Source organism: Pyxicephalus adspersus, chromosome 1 (assembly GCF_032062135.1).
Source record: "Pyxicephalus adspersus chromosome 1, UCB_Pads_2.0, whole genome shotgun sequence".
Classification (NCBI taxonomy): domain Eukaryota; kingdom Metazoa; phylum Chordata; class Amphibia; order Anura; family Pyxicephalidae; genus Pyxicephalus; species Pyxicephalus adspersus.
Genome location: NC_092858.1, coordinates 42,307,196 through 42,321,438, shown reverse-complemented (window position 1 = coordinate 42,321,438; position 14,243 = coordinate 42,307,196). Strand labels below are relative to the sequence as shown.

Below are 14,243 nucleotides of genomic sequence, written 5' to 3'. Positions count from 1 at the left end.
GAGGCACCTGAACTCCAATTTCTCTGGAACAGGAAGGGGGTACAGGTGAACAAAATTAGAGGTGCAAGTGGGGGACACCTGTGGCTAACACCTCCTAAAAACTCCATCAAAAAACCCCTACCCTGTTACACATTGTTGGAGGCTTCTAGCACCTAAACCCCAATTTATCTGGAAACGGGGGTACAGGTGAAAAAAAATGGAGGTGCAAGTACGGGACACCTGTGGCTAACACCTCCTAAAAATTCATAAAAACTCTGCCTATCAAAAAAATCTACCCTGTTACACATTGCTGGAAGCATCTAACATCTGAACCCCAATTTCTGTGGAACGGGAGGGAGGCGGTACAGGTGACCAAAATAGAGGTGCAAGTGGGGGACACTTATGGCTAACACCACCTACAATTGAATCGTTAAGGCATCGTCAGAAAATAAAGAACTCTGCCCATCAAAATATTCTACCCTGTTACACATTGCTGGAGGCTTCTAGCACCTGAACCCCAATTACTCAAGATTGGGGGGTATGGGTGAACAAAATTAAAGCTGCAAATGAGGGACACCTGTGGCTAACACCCCTTAAAATTTCATCGCTAAAGCATCGTCAGAACATAAAGAACTCTGCCCATCAAAAAAATCTACCCTGTTACGTTAGAAGCCTCCAGCTTCTAATGTAACAGGATGATACGTTAGAAGCTGGAGGCTTCAAGGGGCATAGTTCAGTGTTTAATTTATTTCAAAGTAGGCCTACACATGCACACTTGTTGTAACAGGTAAAATTAAAAAAATATTAAAACTTTTAAAAGTTTATAAACTGTGTTATGTTTTGCGGCTCCAGACTATTTTTCTTTAGTGGAAGAGGAGGCAAAAATGGCTCTTTTGATAGTAAAGGTTGCTGACCCCTGGCCTAGGCAATTGAGAATTAAAGGGACGGTGCTGCACAATTTTATTTTAAAAAGGGTGTTGCACTTAAAAAACCCACACCCTTGTAAAGTGAAAATTCTCAATCTAGGTACGCTTTAAACTTTAAGTAGTATTTAAAGCACTTCTATCTGCACAAGAACTATAGAGTAAAAAAATGGAGAAACCATGTGTGAAAAGTTCACTTTAGTACACTCTTTGATTCAGTAGCCTAAAGAACCATCTTTAACAGCAGTAACTTGAAGTATTCCTTTTCTGTATAATTTTATCAGTTAACCAGTACATTGTGGTATGGAGGAATTATGACCTACTCTACCTTACAAAATTGGTTCAGTTGATTGAGGTTTGGGGCCTTAAAAATTCTGTGCGTAAACACACTTACATTTTTAAGGTACCACTAAAGCATTTTATCATGTTAAGATCTAGACTTTGATTGAGCCATTGAAACACCTTGATTTTTTAATATGAGGAAGAGTATGCAAATATATATGTGTGTGTGTTTTTTGGCTGTAGGCACAAAAATCTCTTTGGTTCCGAAAACTTTTAATAAACTTCAATTTGTAATAGAATATGAAAATGATATTTTATAAAAATAGGCCAAACTTGGAGTTTTCCATATAAGATTTTAACTATATCTCATATATTGTAATAAATGTATTTCTCCTCTGCTAAGTATAAAGTACCTGTGCCTAAATGTTAACATAAAGTTTTGATAGCAGTTTTATTGAGATAGATAAACGATTTTAAAAAAAGCACTGAAATACTTCCCTTTATTGGAGAACATGTTGCTTCAAACCTAAAATAGGTGTTGGTCACATGTCTAAATGCTTAGGCATGACACTTGTTTTTTTGATTACTATTAAGACCAGTCACCAAAGAATTACCCCTTGTAAGTGTAAAAGGCCAATTCTGGTCTAGTTTAGATTACTTCAAATAAATACAAATATATGAAAACAAAATATGCAAATGCATATTACTACTTGTTTTTAAATATTTTATTCGAATCAATATATGTTGATGATACCATTCCTGTGATTTTTTTCATGTCAAACTTTGTCCATAAACAGCAGTTTCTCTGGAAAAATGCAATTTCTGCTAATTTGGCTCATGTTTTTGATCCGCTGCTCGTGTGCGTCCTGCAGTCTGTGTGGCCATGGAAAGGGAAGATCTAGAGACACTTGCTGTTTCTACTATGTCAATATCCTTACATGTTAGACAGGCAACCAGCTTTTCCCTTGAGGCACTTGATGCAAAGAAGAACTCATATGAAGCACCAGCCAGAAAAGCACCAAGAATGGGTCCAATCCAGTAAACCTAGAAAGATATGTATTTAACTTTTAAATAGGACTACAACAGACTTTAAATATAAAAGTGCATTGTGACCTAAACCTTTCTACAACAATAATTAGCAGCACGGTGGCTCAGTGGTTAGCACTCTGGCCTTTGCAGTCCAGGTTCAGATCTCAGCCAGGACATTATCTGCATTGATTGCAGGTTCTCCCCGTGTCTGTGCAGGTTTCCACTGGGTACTCCGGTTTCCTCCCACATTAAAAAAAAACATGCAGTTAAGCTAATTAGCTTTCCCCCAAAATTGATCTTAGACTATAATAAAGATATATGACTTAGGTAGGGACATTAGATTGTGAGTTCCTTTGCGTGACAGCTAGTGACATGACTATGGACTTTGTAAAGCGCTCCATAATATGTTGGCGCTTTATAAATACTGTGTAATAATAATAATTACTTGCCGGTCTAAAGATAATGATCTGCTAGCATGTATAACGTTTAGGCATCTAGAAAACCTTCAGTGGCCCTTCCAGGCACTAAAGTTAAGTGTTTCTGAATTGGTAAAGCTCCGGCACATCCTAGTAGATTCTAAATCTGCCAACTGCCTCCCATACTCATTTATTTTTATCGGCCCATTACTACAATTGGCTGCCTTAGTTGCCAATAGGTGTTTGCAGTGTTGGGCAAACTCCTTCACTAGAAAGTATCAGACCAGAGTTGAGGATATGTCATTTATATGTAGTTTATGTATGTAGCTTATTGTATTAAGTATGTAGCTTATGTTTCCTAGCAGCTTTATTTTTGGACTTTTTTTTCCTTTCCACGTATTTTTTTTTTTTTTTCTAAAAGTAAAAAACCTGTGTATTATGATTGGGCACTTTTTAATATATGGTACACATTTTCAATACAATTTTAATTTTCCAATGCAAGAATAAGAATATAATATAATTATATATAATAATATAATATAAAAGAATTATAATAATCCAAAAATATAGGGGAAAATCCAATTTAAATTTATGCATACAATGGCTTAGACAGCATACATTTAGATACACAAATTTACCATACGTATGCTACAGCGAGAATATAAGAGTGAGAATATGATTTTGTGGCACAGTTCTAATATTGCTGCAGGTAAGCTAAAACTGTTTAAATTCTAAGTTCTCACATTACTAAAGCTTTCATATTAATTTCAAACTCAAAATTAGGCCAACCAAAACTAAAAGCAAAGTTTACAAAATAAAGAAAAAAAAATAAAAATAAAATGAGACAAACTGGTCAAATGTTTTTCTCTTTAGAAACTTACCCAGTGATGCTCCCAAAATCCAGCAAGTAAGGCCGGTCCAAATGATCTGGCTGGGTTCATACTTCCACCTGAGAATGGCCCCTGTTAATTATATTGGCAAAAATGTGTGAATAAATGTAATAAAATATGAAAAACTTAATCAGTGGCAGGTGTAAACCATTGTAAAGTACAATAAAGCTATAACATTTTAAAAATAATTTTAAAATAATTGTGAGTACCGGTAATTCGGTATAAAAAAATGTACACACCCCTGTTGAAATGCCAGATTTTGTGATGTAATCACAATCCAATTCAAAAAACAAACCTTTTGATTTAATTACAGCATTTACTCTTTTTGGGTAAATATCTGCCATCATTTAAAGTGACCCTGACTAACCCCAAATAAAATTCAACTGTCCTAGTAGGATTTTCCTAACATTTACATTTACTGATACAGCAAAAGCCATGGTTTGCAATGAGCTTACAAAGCATCAAAAGGATCTCATTGTTGAAAGGTATCAATCAGGAGAGGAGTACAAAAACTGTCCACAGCATTAGATATACCATGCAACACAGTGAAAATAGTTATCAAAAAGTGGAAAAAAATATAGGACAACAGTGATGTTGCAAAGAACTGGACATTCCTAAAAAAAATTTAAGAAAAGACTAAACAAAAACTGGTCAGGGAGTCCTCCAAGAGACCTACAGCAACAATGAAAGATCAGCAGAAACTTCTGGCATTTACTGGTTGTGTATTACATGTGACATCTATCTACCGTATGTCTGAACTATGGGATAGGGTTGGAAGAAGGAAGCTTTTTCTTACACAAAAAATATCCAGGCTCAGCTAATATTTACAAACAAAACTAAAATTACCAGTTCAAATCAAAAATCAAGTCTCCCAAACACATGTGGGAAAATGTGTTAATGTCTAAAAAAAACAATGTTGAACTTTTTAGCCACTATTCCAAAAGGTATATTTGGCACAAAAACAACACTTTGCATTACCCGCAGTGATTAGGTATCATGCTTTTTTTCATCTGAAGTTTTTCCATTAGATTGGGTGAAGGGTGAAGGGTGAAGGGAATCATGAACACTTCCAAACACCAGTCACTTTTGGCCCAAAACCTTCAAACATCTGCTAGAAAGCTGAAGATGAAGAGGAATTCTACTTTTCAATATGACAATGACCCCAAGCATACACTACATACAGATCCATAAAACAAGGGCTTCACCAGGAGAAAATTATTTTTGGAATGGCCCAGTTAGAGCCCAGACCTAAATCTAATGGAAAAACTTTGGGGTGATCTGAGGCTGTGTACAGGAGATGCCTTCCCACTCTGACAAATTTGTTTGTTTTTCAATTTAATTATACAGGTTATAGGTTACATTAAAGGTCGGAAATGTTTTTAAATGATTTATTGTGGTCTAACTTATTTTATATTCACAAAAACCTGTAATTTGAACACGGGTGTGTATACTTTTTATATCCACTGTTTTTCACAGAAAAAGAAAAGCACATTGATGTCACTTCACCGGCATTTCTGGAGGACTGGTCTAGGGTATCATTAATACGGTAAGATGTGTTTTATTTCACAATTAAAGCAAACCTATCGTAACACCCCTCTCCCCTGCCCTCATTGCCCCACCATATAAAAGGCACTCTCCCATGCCTTAACTTACTGTCACTTTTACAGCCTTCTACCCCACTTCACATAATAGCCAAGTTAGACATGACAATGGTCTTTATTTATTAAAGCTCTCCCAGGGTGGAGAGGATACACTTTCATCAGTGAACCTGGGTGATGTAGCAAACCTTGAATGGAATTCTTTAAAGTTATTTGCTATTTGCAAGCAAATGTTTTGCATCCCGGATCCAATCAAGAATTTCTGGATCAACCAGCTTTAATGATGAAAGTGTATCCACTCCAGCCTTGGAGAGCTTTATTAAATCAGGCCCAATGTGTTTTATTATACCATATTATGTCAGAATTCTGCGCTGAACCACTTGATATGTCATCTATGTCACCTGATGTGCACTGGATTTCCGTTCTCACTCCAACAGTGTCAGTTCTTTAGATTTTTTTACTTACCGCTGTTAAAGCACCTGCTATCAAGGAAAAGCCAATGGCAACGCTTCCTGGCTCTGTGGAGTCCCTGTGCTTTCGATCATCCACAGCAAAGATTGTAAAAGCTAACTGAAATGTTGAGAGGATTTCCATTCCAACAGCCTGTCCTGCATTTCCCGCACTGCTCACCTGTAATAAATGCACAGTTTGCCACAAAAAAACATGAAATTCAAAACTATAACATGTGCAATAAATACATTTATATTTTGAGTTAAGATAGGAAGGGTGTGATTTCTACTAGGTGTTCACAGCTCTCTGAGCTCTCTTTTTTCCATTAACTCATTGTCAATTGTGGAACTTTGCATAATAATATCTTTAGAGATTTTTTTTTCTCTCTACAGGTGTTTATCAACCAACAACAGCTGAATTTTGACTGAATAACTGTGCTTAGCCTGCACAGCTCCAGGAGGAAGGGAAAGGGTTGCCTGTTTGAGCCACTAAGAGCTAAAAATGTACTCAGTAATTGTGCTTTCACAGTACAACTGACATGCAATTAAAATCTGTCTGACGTCTCTTTAACAAGATCTACCAATAATATTTTCTACAGGTATGTCAGATATAATAAGCCTTCAAGGTTATGATGAGATGACATATGGTACCAGCGTGAAGCAAGTGTCCTAAAAGATATCTGGCTTATGCTTCAGGGGCCGTTAGGAAATGGGCACTGAACTACATATTTGGTGGACTTGTCTGTCTGTCATAAGACTTTGGGGTGGAGTGTTCAGACTACAGGGGACCTTTTCCAAAAGCAAGTGCCCAATAATCCTTCGGTAGCTCTATGACATTTAAAACCCTCCAATCCCACTAACACCCAATTCACGATGTGTGCACACATACTTCCAGGGCCTAAATAAAATATATCTAAGAATTGGAAGAAACAAGCTCTCATGAGGTACTATCATGGACGGATAACACATTTCTCAATGAGAAGTTGTCCAGTGTCCTGAACAATACACAGGAAACATTTTCTAGGATTTGGGAACCCTGGAGAGTGTACTCATTGCCTAATGTACCCCCAACATAAACAATGTATTGGGGTACGTTTTAGTTTGGCAATTATAACCAGGGTTTTTTTTTTTGTTTGAAAGATCCCGCCATTTTTTTATAAACCTCTAAAGGATACAACCAGGGAAATCCCTTTTGGTTTCTTTTTTCCCCCTTTGATTTACCACCCTATTAAGTAGGTTACTAAATTTTTTTATACTTACCAGGATCCCAGATCTAGTTCTTACTCCCATGTGCACACACACCAGTTCTTGATTGTCAGTTAGCATACAAAATGTCCTGATCAAACACGATAGCAATGTTACAAAATGTATTATATATATGTGTACTCTGATGTAGTGAAAACCTGAATATCTAATAAGTGTTCTCACCCTCTTTAAAATACATTTGTTGAATTAAAAATATTTCCTGGTCCTGAGGATCAGGAGCAATTACAAAGGTTTCTTCTAGCTGAACCTCCTTTACTAAAGTGTTAGATTGCCCAGGTTCTCCAATCATAGTCTGTCTTGCTCTTGGAGAGCTTTAATAAATCAGTCCCATTAGGTATATAGGAAAAGGATTGTTTAAGGTAGGCCTCTTGGTACAGCTTTAAATATATGTGACAGTATAGGACCATGAATAACTATTATGTTTTGGGTTGCCAAAGAAAAACGGAGCACCAGGGGCATAACTACACACACACACACAGAAAATCTACCAACACATATTCATCTTTAGAATATGCATATAAATACTATTTTTCTAAAGATTTTTTGTTTTACTTTTTTTCTGGAATCTATTGAATAACCTTTGAAAAATTAAATACAGGTTGTTATGTTTTACACAGTAAAATTCAATCCTCACTTGATTACTGGTAATGATCTGTATGGGGTTAACTACTCAATTGCCATACAATGTAGTGATACACTTACTTTGGTAACAAGTTGTTTAAAGACTGATGATGGTAGAAATAGGTAGAAAACAGTAGAGGCACATGCAGACCCAAGAATCTGAGCTACACCAAAGACCAATCCATGAAGCAGATCCAACCTTCGTGCACAAACAAGGGCAGATGTAATGGCTGGATTTAGCTGGGCACCACTTATTTCCCCAAAACTCTGCACTAGACTGACAACTGCCAGACCTGCAGCCACTGCTGGAGCCATAGAATGTGTTTGTGATGCTCTTATTTCCGAGCTGGAGGCCCCAAGGACTACAACCATTAGTATAAAAGTTCCAAGAGCTTCTGCTAGCACTGAGCGCCAGAAGCGATGTTTCCTCAATTCCTGCAGAATGAAATAAAGTAAAAATGTTTTATGTATTATTATCATCATTAATATTATTAATATTAAACATGATTTTTTATAGGGCAAATATTTTATGCAGCGCTGTACATTAAAAAGGGGTCGCAAATGACACATGAATACAGTTACAGGAGGAGAGGACCCTGTCCCGAAGAGCTTACCATCTAGGAGCTGGGGAAAGTTACACACACTAGGTGGGGAGATATGCAGTGTGGTAAGTAGTGAGGGTTGCAAATGTATATGTTATATACTGACTGTTTTACCTAAAAAGTTCAAAAATACAACAGGAAATCAGTTCCAACATTTATAAACTATCCTTAGATACATGTTTCCTGTTACATGGAAAATGTATTTAATTCATATATTTAGGGTAGTAGCAAAAATATGCAACAATTTCCAAAGTATCTAAACCCATTTCCATGACAATCAAAGACACTAGTACAAACTAACTGACTAACTCTTACTGATCTGTCATATTCTGGGCTGTCAGACAAAAAACTGAAGCACTTGGAGGAAACTAAAATAATTAAAATTAATTATATGCAAACTCTATGTACAAATTGTTTCTTTGAAAACTCAACCCATGATGCAAGAGTTCTCATTACAGCCAACATTTTAAACGTGTGACTGGTTACCTTATTCAGTAGGGATATTTTAAATTTGCTCCTCAAATCATACCATAAACTTGAAAAATTCAGTTGTGAAAGTTCAAAAATTCTCATCATCAAAAACAACAGATCATGATAGAGCAAAGATCTTAACAGGGCAAAAGAACAAAAATAAAACGTTGTGAAAATGTATGAAGACTTTGTGACGCTAGCTCTGATAACATACTAGTACTGAAGTGTTGTATCCACCTACCTCTTTGATAACCATCCTGTTGCTCTGCTTTTGAAGTGAGGAGTAAATAGACAACCTGAAGCTCTAGTCTCGGTCTACTTGTAAAGCTCAGTGTAACCCAAAATAGTTTCTCCTAAAAGAAACCCTGTAGAAACTGTTTGCGTTTCTTGTTGTGGTAAATTAGTAGGAAAACAGTAAATGTGTTTTTGATGCAAATTATTAGGAAAAGGACTCACATTACAATATGAAAAAGATGGTGAGGAGTGCAGCTCAATGTACCAAGTCTTACCGCTTCAGTTACCTTGGTGACTATTGTCATATGTTTAATGAGTTGCTTTCATCTAACGGAATACATATTGCATAAATACATAAATAGAAGCAAACTTCAATAGACAGTTTTACCATATACGTGTTCATTAATAGAAGCCACATTTACAGAGATTTGTCACAAAACAAAAACCTAAACTGCATCCGAATACATTTCTGTATAGTAACCTTTTACAGACATACACAGTGTTCACACAACAGTACACACACTTGTAATATCAAATACTATAAAGCACAGCACATTTACCACTAGAATTCTAAATAAAGTCTGTGTATACAAAGGGCTTACTTTATAAAGAATTAATGAGGTGAATTGAATCACTATTTAAATTTATTGCAGGGAGATTGGAAAAATGAGTTCTACATATGACTAGTTCTCTTAGGAAGGAAGTGCACAGGTTAATTTCAATTCAATAGATAATTGAGTCCATCTTCACATCACTTCAGTACACTTTAGTAAATCAGGCCCATACTGGTAAAACTATTACCTGTGACTGTCACAGCTTTAAACAAACTTACTACTAAAGGGCCTTTCTAAAATGATTATTGAAAAAAAAAAGCGGCAAAATAAATAGTTTATTAGCTTGTTAAATTATTTTGGTGTTTTGTATATACATAAAATAGATTCAGATTTGATAAATGCTTCTTTAGAATTAATTTCATTGGCCATCTCTGCATCAGATATTACAGTGCTCCTGCGCAGTGTAATATCATAAATGATTTAAAGTTGTTTTCAGTTATTTTACAGTTTTTTCCAGGTTTATTATGCACAAACAACAATTCTGGGGCTGTGTCTCAGAACACATCCTGGATGGATATAGTGCTCATTCTATCTATCTAGAGCTGACACCTGTCACCAAGATAAGCTTGTCAGAGAGCTGAGAATAAAGGTATTCGTAGTAGAGAAGGCCACAACAAATCTCAATATAATATTATTGCAGCCTTCTACTTTGCTTTTTTTTGTGCCAACCTCTTTCTTTATCCACTGAATGGCCACTGATCATGTAGCACCTGTACATATGCACTATGGGCCTAATTTAATAAGGCTCTCCAAGAAAGAACATACACTTTCATCAGTGAAGCTGGGTGATCCAGTAAACCTGGGACTCTATATAGACAGAAAGCACCTGAAATAAGCTACAGATTTGAAGCAGAACATAATACAATAAGGTAAAAAATATTATTTAAATGAAAAAAAAAACATAGTAATTGGTATTAAACACAGAACTATAGCAAATTAAGAACCCGTGTCAATCCAAATCTGTCTACAAAAGGAATAGACACTGACAGCAAAACATGTAGGACTTTTCTTTTCTTTAGGTGTGCTTTGAGGTATTCTGTGTTTTTTTTTTTTTTTCATCTGTACATCCCTGTTTGAGCTTTGTCTCTTCAACTGCAGCTATCCAGTGGAGTCCTACTCAGCCTGGGTTTTGGAGAACTACTTCTACACCCTGCTTTACTTGGTGTTAAAAGGATAACTTGGAAGTGACCTTTGGCACAGGGGTTTGCATTGGGCATTTTTTTTACTGGTAAAGGTTAGCTGCTTTCCAGGTCTAAAAACCACTGGCATTGCCTGAGCACTTGCTGTGTCTCTAATGACTCACTTAGTGGGCAAATCGGGCCAAGAAGCAGGAGCTACCTTATATACATAGGTCACTGTGCATCTTTATTCCTTATTCCCCCCAGCTGTGCCACGTAAGGGGTTAGTAGTGTTTGCAGATGCTTGGATAGCTTGCATCTCAGAAATTTGGATGCAGGAGGTGTACTTCCAGGGCTCTCTCCCTGGAAGGGAGAATCACTGGCTCATGTGGAAACCAAGAATGGTTGCTTATATGTCCCCATCTTTAAAATGTATCCACATTTTCCGGATTTTGCTGTGGAGAACTTTACATGGATCCAGTCCTTAAAAAATAGGTTGCTGGAACTGGCTTAACATTTGGAATGTCTGAGTCTAGTACTGAACACGTATAAGGCCAAATTGCTTACACAGGAGTAACCTTAAATTCTCTCATTTTTAACCTTGCAGTCTAGTGGTCTTCTAGGAACATAGTAATTTGCCTACTCATAAATCTGACTCTGGACCAAAAGTTCCTTCCTTTCCATCTTTTGGAGGATTATTGTGGCAAATGACAGTCTGTCATACTGGTGAGGAGTCCTGGACACCCTGTAAAAGCTGCTGTCTTGGTCATCATCAAAGTCTGATCCAACCTCCCAACATCTTGTGTTAACATATCATACTGGAGGGTCTCCTGTTATAGATTTAGCTGGGCAATGCCACAGCAGTGGCATACATCAACCATCAGGGAGAAAACAGAAGTCTCACCATTTCAGGGAAGATAGATCAGGTCCTGTGTTGGGCATAACCTTTTGTTCCAGCTTTGTCAGCCGTGTACAGTATATTCCATACATGCAAAGCTGTCTGGACAATTTGCTCAGCCTGCAGTGCTTGGAGCAACGTAATGGTCCCTACCACCAGAAGTGTTTCAGAACATGTATTACAGATGGGAGATGCTAAATATAAGCAGATTTAGTGCATAAATATAAATATATGCAGATATAGTGCATAAATATAAATATATGCAGATATAGTGCAAGCACATGGAATGAACCAAGATTTGCCACTTTATGGGAGAGTTTACATTTGATCTATGCCTTACATGAATGTGATATACATTGGGAACCTAATCTATGCTGTCATCCTGGATAATTATACAAGGGAAACATTTTTATGCCTTTTGCATTAGATGCAGAAGTGCACATTCTTTGGATCCATTCTCTGAATACATCGTTTTATACTTGTAACAGTGTGTTCATAATTTACATGATTGAAATTCCCCATTTAGCCTTTTTCTTTCCTGCCTTGTTGTCCTCTCCTTCGCTGTTTTTGTTCAGCCATAGAGATTCAGCATCACACTTGTGCAATGTCAGATCTTTCTGAAGGTCAATACAGAACTCTGTCAAGCAGGACCACTTACCATGGTCCTCCTTCATTGCAGAGACTAATGGGTCTATGCTTCAGATCTGGTAATCAGATAAAAGATCATCACTTTTTCCTCCAATTTTTCTGATCACTTTCCTACTGCCACTTTTATTAAAAAAAAGTTTATAATTTTTTTATGGTAAAGATCAGCAATTGACCTAAGCCCCATAAGCAACTTAAAAGGGTGATCATAAATTCCAATTTGCTTCAATGTAGTATTAACCATAATTTTTTATTTATAATGTCACTATATCTAAAATCCAGGTTTGTACAATGTATAATATAAAAATGGTGATGAGAGAGAGAAAAGAAGGAGGAACCACGGAAGGTATAAAACAGTTTTAAAGGAACCCCATTATCAAAGATTCATTTTTAAGTACAACATATCTGTTTTTTTTAAAAAAAAGACATCATATGCTTACCTTCCTATTGTCTTGTTTTTTGAAAAGCCACTGCTTCACTGTTCATTGTCCTCTGTCCCCTGTGCAAATCACTATTGGATGTAAGGGGTAGTAGTGAACAACAGAGTCAGTCATTTGACCTCTAGCTATCCAAAAACATATTGAGGTGCAATGAAGCAGCTATTTGAAGAAATGTGCTGCTGGAAAAGTAAGTTCATGATGTCCTTTATAATAGGTATGTGCTGTGCAACATCAGTGCTGACAGGTTCCTTAAAAAGTAAGACAAGTTCAATATTTTTCCCAGTATATATATATTTTTGACATTTAAAAATTCTATTTACATTCTTCTACTTTTTTCTTTACCATTAATTTATACCCCCAAAATTAAGGGGCAACAGATATCTCTGTTAATCTACTGATATTCTTTTTCAGTTTGTCAAGTAGGCCAGGTCACAGAATGTGAATGCAGCTTTAGACCAAACAACAAGCATCAGCAAAACAAATCAGGTCCAGCATTAGAATCAGCCATACAGGGAGAAAAGCTATTGTCATGTGGGCCCATTATTCTGTTCTGGCATAGAGGGTAACCGAATGGGAGGGAGTGTGACCAGAGCTGAAGGGTTTCTAATTGTATTTTAGCAATGCTCTGTGCTTATAATGCTGATGCATTGGGTTCTCTAATAGAAAACACCCAGAACAATCAGAAAACTCTTATAAGCATTAAACCTAAATCTAAAAACTCCCTATCAGTCTGCCCCTGGTAAAACATGATCGCAAACACTTTACCTTATTTTGTGATGTGTCAGGCTCTGTTACAATCACCTTGAACACAGAAACTTGTTTGCAGCTTCATTGTATGCATTTACCATTGAATAAAATGTTCTGCTATTCTCTAGTAAATTATCTATATGCATCCACATTGGTGATATATGATAACAGGAGGTCACAGGATTTATTTCAGAGCTGTCTAAAGATTGGCATTACAGTGTATACCCTATATGGAAATAATATTCAAGCAGAGTTGTTACATCAGCAGACTGTCGAGTATGAAGCCCTTTGATCCTAGGTATTACCTACCAACTGCAAAATAGCTCATAAGAAGCTATAACTTTAATGCAGAGTTGCAATCCAAGTGTCATATAAAGAACAAAATATAATGCATAAAAGGCCTAAAAAAAACTGTTGCTTACAGCAACCTATCAGTCTATTTTCATGTTTCCTATATAGTATTAAAGTAAAAAAAGGACAGCATTTAAAAATTTAAATGGTTGATGTTAACAAGAATGGGTAGTAATACGCCATGGTCACTTTCACAAAAAATGAAGCACTTATTTTCTTTTCCATATTTTTATTAAGTAACATAATAAGAATTCACTTCCCAAGCTGGATCTAAAATGCAGAACCAGGCAGAATGGTAGGCAAAGGAGGTGGTCACTTTGGCCACTTCAGTAGGGTAAGTGGTCAAAGTGACCAAAGTAAGTACAAAAAGGTCAGATCTGCAACCTATGCTACTGAAGGTTATGAAGAAGGTACTTTAGGTCTTTCTTGCTCCAGGTGCTCAAGGAACTTGTCCAGAAACTGATGTCCAACTATTTTTTCAACATGTTGTTCATCTGAGTTATATTTACTTACTTTTTCTCCCTCTTTTTGTATAAATTCTACCCTTGCTGTGACCTTGCCCAATTCGTAAGTTTTACTGTTTAATTTGGGTGATCTGTCAACACATGGAGCTGCCTCTGGAATCACCCAACCTGACCACAAGTGACAGTCATGACTGTCTGAATGACTT

At 36.5% G+C, this 14,243-nt stretch overlaps 1 protein-coding gene across 1 annotated transcript; it reads right to left on the bottom strand.

Annotated features, from left to right (window-relative positions):
* Window positions 1-1,900: 1,900 nt before the first annotated feature.
* LOC140321671 (aquaporin-4-like) lies at window positions 1,901-12,729 on the bottom strand. The gene is made up of 5 exons (XM_072398451.1): window positions 12,476-12,729; window positions 7,535-7,888; window positions 5,583-5,747; window positions 3,511-3,591; window positions 1,901-2,228 (listed from the first exon to the last, which is right to left on the bottom strand). The coding sequence occupies exons 2-5, from the start codon at window positions 7,823-7,825 to the stop codon at window positions 2,010-2,012; spliced, it is 756 nt and encodes a 251-aa protein (XP_072254552.1). The 5' UTR covers window positions 7,826-7,888; window positions 12,476-12,729; the 3' UTR covers window positions 1,901-2,009.
* Window positions 12,730-14,243: the final 1,514 nt, after the last annotated feature.